A 5,000-nucleotide genomic window follows, 5' to 3' on the forward strand; every position below is an offset into this window, starting at 1 on the left:
TTAAAATCAGCATCAAGTATAAGAAAAACATAAGATTTTTTTTAAAATAAGAAACAGATAAAAAGTGTGTGATGGTTTTTGGGATGACTTTCTTGAATCCTAGTCGGTAGTCAAGAGCTGACGTTCCGTGAGGCCTCAGGGCAACAGATGAAATAATAAAACCCTGGAATAAGATGAAACAGGTTCATTTGTAAAGATGGCTTGACCAAAAAATGCGTCCTCACCTGACACAGAAGTATAAAACAACCAATCCAGATTTTTTGGGGAAATCATGTTCCAGCACTCGGCGGTCCAACTGAAGCCAATTCAAATGGCCCCTGTTAAACAAAAAGAAAGAAAGAAAGAGAGAGAGAGAAGTAGATTAGAACATTAAATCATTTTGTGTCATTGCATTGCATGGACCACCTTGTAGGGAAGGTGGGCAGCATAAAAATTGAATGAATGAATGGATGAATCGATTGATTGATGGATCGATGGATTGTGTTGCTTCTACTCTGTCACTCCTACAGGAACTCAAGCATACCTGCTTCTGTCCTCCACCATTGTTTAAAACTTTGGTTTAAAGATTAAATCAAAGATTAAATCAAATCAAATTAAGGGAAGATGGGCAGCATAAAAATTTAATAACAGAAAGAAAGAAAGAAAGAAAGAAAAAGAAAGAAAGAGAATCAATCAATTGTGTTACTTCTACTCTGCCACTCCTACAGAAATTTAAGCATATCTGGTTCTCTCCTCCACCATTGTTTAAAACTTTGGTTTAAAGATTAAATCAAATCAAATTAAGGGAAGATGGGCAGCATAAAAATTTAATAAAAGAAAGAAAGAAAGAAAGAAAGAAAGAAAGAAAGAAAGAAAGAAAGAAAAAGAAAGAAAGAGAATCAATCAATTGTGTTACTTCTACTCTGCCACTCCTACACGAACTTAAGCATATCTGGTTCTCTCCTCCACTACTGTTTAAAACTTTGGTTTAAAGATTAAATCAAAGATTAAATCAAATCAAATTAAGGGAAGATGGGCAGCATAAAAATTTAATAACAGAAAGAAAGAAAAAGGAAGAAAGAGAATCAATCAATTGTGTTACTTCTACTCTGCCACTCCTACAGGAATTTAAGCATATCTGGTTCTTTCCTCCACTATTTTCAAATCTTTGCTTTAAAGATTAAACCAAATATTAAATTAATTTAGTAAACCTTCTGAGATAAGGTTAAGATTGAGAGACAGTGACTGACCCAAAGGCTGTGGGATGTTTCCTTGGATGAGGATTTGAACGGGGATCTCTAAAGACTTCATCCAACACCTCAACTGTTCCTGCCCACTGCCTCTCTAACAAACACCTCATCCGCTTCAGCTTCCCAAAAATGTTTCCAGGTGTGTGGGACTCCAGCTCCCATGCTTCTTAGACACCGGGGTTAAGGACTATGGGAGTTGGAGACCAAGGAAGATCTGAGAGAAAGGAGAACGGGTTTGCAAGGGTCAAGCAGAAGAAGTTCAATAAAAGCGCAAAATCCCTGGGCCCTTGAGGTATGAACATTGGAGAGGGTGGAGAGCCCTCTGCACGCCCATCATTGCATTGGCTGCTCTTCTGGGCCAGCTGATCTTTGCGGGTGTTGTAGGCCCGGAAACCCAAAGACCAGCTGGCATGCGCGCACTGGCCTCCTGGTCTCCGGGGCTCCGGCGTGCGCGAAGACCTGCACGCACCGGAAACCAGAAGACCCGGTGGCTGGCACACGCCGGAAATTCAAAGACCAAGTGCGCCTCAGGTTTCCAGGGTTCTGGCACGCACGCAGTTTGGGCCCTTGGTGCCGAAAAAGTCCGCCCTCCCTGTTGTAGATGGTTGGGGAGGGCTGTCGTCAGAGGTGGGTTCCTACCAGTTCGCACCAGTTCGGTAGAACCGGTTCGTCAAATCTACCGAACCGGTTAGAAGAGGTTCCACCAGTGGACCCGGAAAGCAGGCCACACCTACAGAAGAGGCTCCAAACTTTTTTGAAACCCACCACTGTCCTCCCCCCCCCACAGAGACAGACAGACAGACTGACACAGAGAGAGGGAGAAAGAGAAAGAAAGGAAGAAATAAATAAATAAAAAAAGAAAAAAGAAAGAAAAATAGTGAGAGAGATGAGAGAAAAAAAGAAAAAAGGGACAGAGAGACAAAAGGAAGGAGAGATAGATAGATAGATAGATAGAGAGAGAGAGAGAGGGAGGGAGAACACATGGCTGGCAAGCCACTCCCACCAGGTCACATGGCCGGCAAGCCACTCCCACAAAGGAGGCCACACCCACAGAGTAGGTTCCAAATTTTTTTGAAACCCACCACTGACACACACACACAGAGACAGACAGACAGACACAGAGAGAGAGAGAAAGAGAAAGAAAGGAAGAGAGAAATAAATAAAAAAAGAAAAAAGAAAGAAAAAGAGTGAGAGATGAAAGAAAAAAAAGAAAAAAGGGACAGAGAGACAAAAGGAAGGAAAGAGAGAGAGAGAGAGAGAGAGAGAGAGAGAGAACACATGGCCGGCAAGCCACTCCCACCAGGTCACATGGCCGGCAAGCCACTCCCACAAAGGAGGCCACACCCACAGAGTAGGTTCCAAAAAAGTTTTGAAACCCACCATCCGGCTGTAGTATCACATCAAGCTCCAATGTTTAACTCAGAAGTTAAGGCAGGACCTGGAGACGGAGGAGGAGGAGGAGGAGGAGGAGGAGAAAATGGGGAGGAGGAGGAGAGATAAGAGCTGGGGGTCCTTCTTTTCACTCCCGGCCACCCTTTGTGGGACACGATAATTGAAAGTCTGCCGGTTTTATTTATGGAACACTGTCCATGTCAGGAGTTTATGCAAGGCCTGGAAAGTTCCTCCACAGGCTAAAACACGGCCGAAAAAAAGACGTCTCAGACATTTTCATTTGCCACCTGGTGTGTCTGGAAGAGCCCCGCCAATAAACTTTGTCAAACTGGCTTTTGAGAACTTTGGGGAAACACAGCTGGCTCCTCTCTTGCACGCTCAGAACAAGCAGGAGTTACTATGGGCTGCACCCAGAGATGCTATTGGGGGGGGGGGCTTTTCCTTTGATTAAGCTGGAGGTAGTTGTTGGACTGCGGTAGAGGAGTGGGGGGTGGAGGGGGTTCTTGGCTTTTGACGTTCTCGAGACCCTTCCGACCCCACCATCCCAGAAACTGGATCTCGTCGCTCTGCAAACAGCCCTCCCACTTTGGCTGCGAAGGACAGTGACGTATTTGCAGATGTTGGGCATTGTTATCGTTTATGATCAGTTTTACAACTTAAAAATCAAAACAAAATGGCAGCAGCAGTAATCTCGACAATGAACCTGTTGATGTAAAATGCCAAGTGTGGGAATAATCACGTCTGAAACAAGGTCACAAAAGAGGGAGGATGTAAGATCAACCCAAACAATACGAACAAATAATGAGAGAGAAAGAGAGAGGGAAGGAGGGAGAGAGAAAGGGGACGAGAAGGAGGGAAGGAAGGAAGGAAGGAAGGAAGGAAGGAAGGAGAGAGAGAATGAGACTGACAGAATAACAGAGTTGGAAGGGACCTTGGAGGTCATCTAGTCCAACCTCCTGCAGGAGAAAATGGTTGCCCTATCTCTTAAAAACTTCCAGTGTTGGAGCACCCACAACTTCTGGAGGCAAGTTGTTCCACTGATTTAATTGCTCTTTAATAGCAAGCAAGATTATTTGATTTTGGCTCCTAAACTTCATCTCTCAGAGATGCACAACAGACACACTAGATCAGGGGTCTCCAACCTTGACAACTGTAAGACTTATGGGCGTCAATTCCTCCGCTTTGCAGGCTGAGGAACTCTGGGAATTGAAGTCCACAAGTCTTAAAGGTTGGAGAGCACTAGATGGCCCTTCTTCTTGGCATCTTCTCCATCTTATCAAGTGGAGTTGGGTCTAAGACACCATCAACAGAGCCAGTTAGGAAGATCTAATTCACCCTGACACAGAACATAGAATAGCAAGAATTGGAAGGGACCTTGGAGGTCTTCTGCTTTCGAGCTGGAGACCCTCTACCATTTCAGTTAAATGGTTGTCCAGTCTCTTCTTAAAAGCCTCCAGTGACGAAGCCCTCACAACCTCTGAAGTCAACTTCTGATCGATTCTGATTGATTGTTCTCACTGTTAGGAAGTGTCTCCTTCTTTCTAGTTTGAAGAAGATTGCAGAAGATGCCCTTGATGTCAATACAGAGACCCATTTGACTGTGAATGCTTATGCCATTATTTCTCCCATGCACACGACTATCTGAACCTTCTGGAGATGTAGAATTTTTGATAACCTGATGTAGATGCTGAAACAAAAGAGCTGAGATGTTTTTGCTCATTCGGAAAAAAAAAGCATCCATTGTTCAAAACACAAGTCCTGAACGGGCTTTAACTCTGCCGTATCACCATCCAAGACTGAGATCTTGCAGAAGACCACGAGGATATAAATATTTATGGAACCAAATACATAAACACGAATGAAGGTGCCCAGGCCGACAAGGATAATTCTTGAAGAATTAACTTGATTTCTTCCCTGCTCAAATGTTTAAGCATGCTGGATTTAACACCATCGTACGTTTCTCTGTTCCTCTCCGTACAAGTAGCGAAAAGGTCAGTTGCTGTTGTACGCTAAAGGACTTTCAAAAGCGTGTGACAATTTAATTGTGGCCACCCTGGATGAAGGGATGGCTCTCCATTACCAACATTAACTCCCTGGTAGAAAGTCTGTTTCTATGGTTTTGCTAGGCTGACGTCTTGTGCTACTTAAATTAATAAATGGAAATCCTTCATACAAGTATTTTTTTTAAACTAAATTACCCTTGTGATTCCTCCAGAGGTGAAGGAACACCTTGATGTAGTTTAGAATGGCAGAAAGCAGCAAGTTACTCATTTCCTTACAACATATTTCCTCCACAACAAAGACGTGGAGGCTCTGGAAAAAATGCAGAGAAGAGCCACAAAGAGGATTAGGGGACTGGAGACTAAAACATATGAAGAA

The 5,000-nt window shown here is 43.6% G+C and overlaps 1 protein-coding gene across 4 annotated transcripts in view; it reads right to left on the bottom strand.

Annotated features, from left to right (window-relative positions):
• Positions 1-5,000, bottom strand: part of FRMD4A (FERM domain containing 4A) — a 353,039-nt gene that overhangs the window by 105,060 nt on the left and 242,979 nt on the right. For all 4 annotated transcript variants that reach the window (XM_087722412.1, XM_087722411.1, XM_087722409.1 and 1 more), the window contains one exon: positions 225-317. In XM_087722412.1, coding sequence (XP_087578538.1) covers positions 225-317 — 93 coding nt within the window. The remainder of the gene's footprint in view (positions 1-224; positions 318-5,000) is intronic.

Source organism: Thamnophis sirtalis, unplaced genomic scaffold (genome assembly GCF_051295495.1).
Source record: "Thamnophis sirtalis isolate CommonGarterSnake01/CBP01778 unplaced genomic scaffold, rThaSir2_p1.2 scaffold_9, whole genome shotgun sequence".
NCBI lineage: Eukaryota > Metazoa > Chordata > Lepidosauria > Squamata > Natricidae > Thamnophis > Thamnophis sirtalis.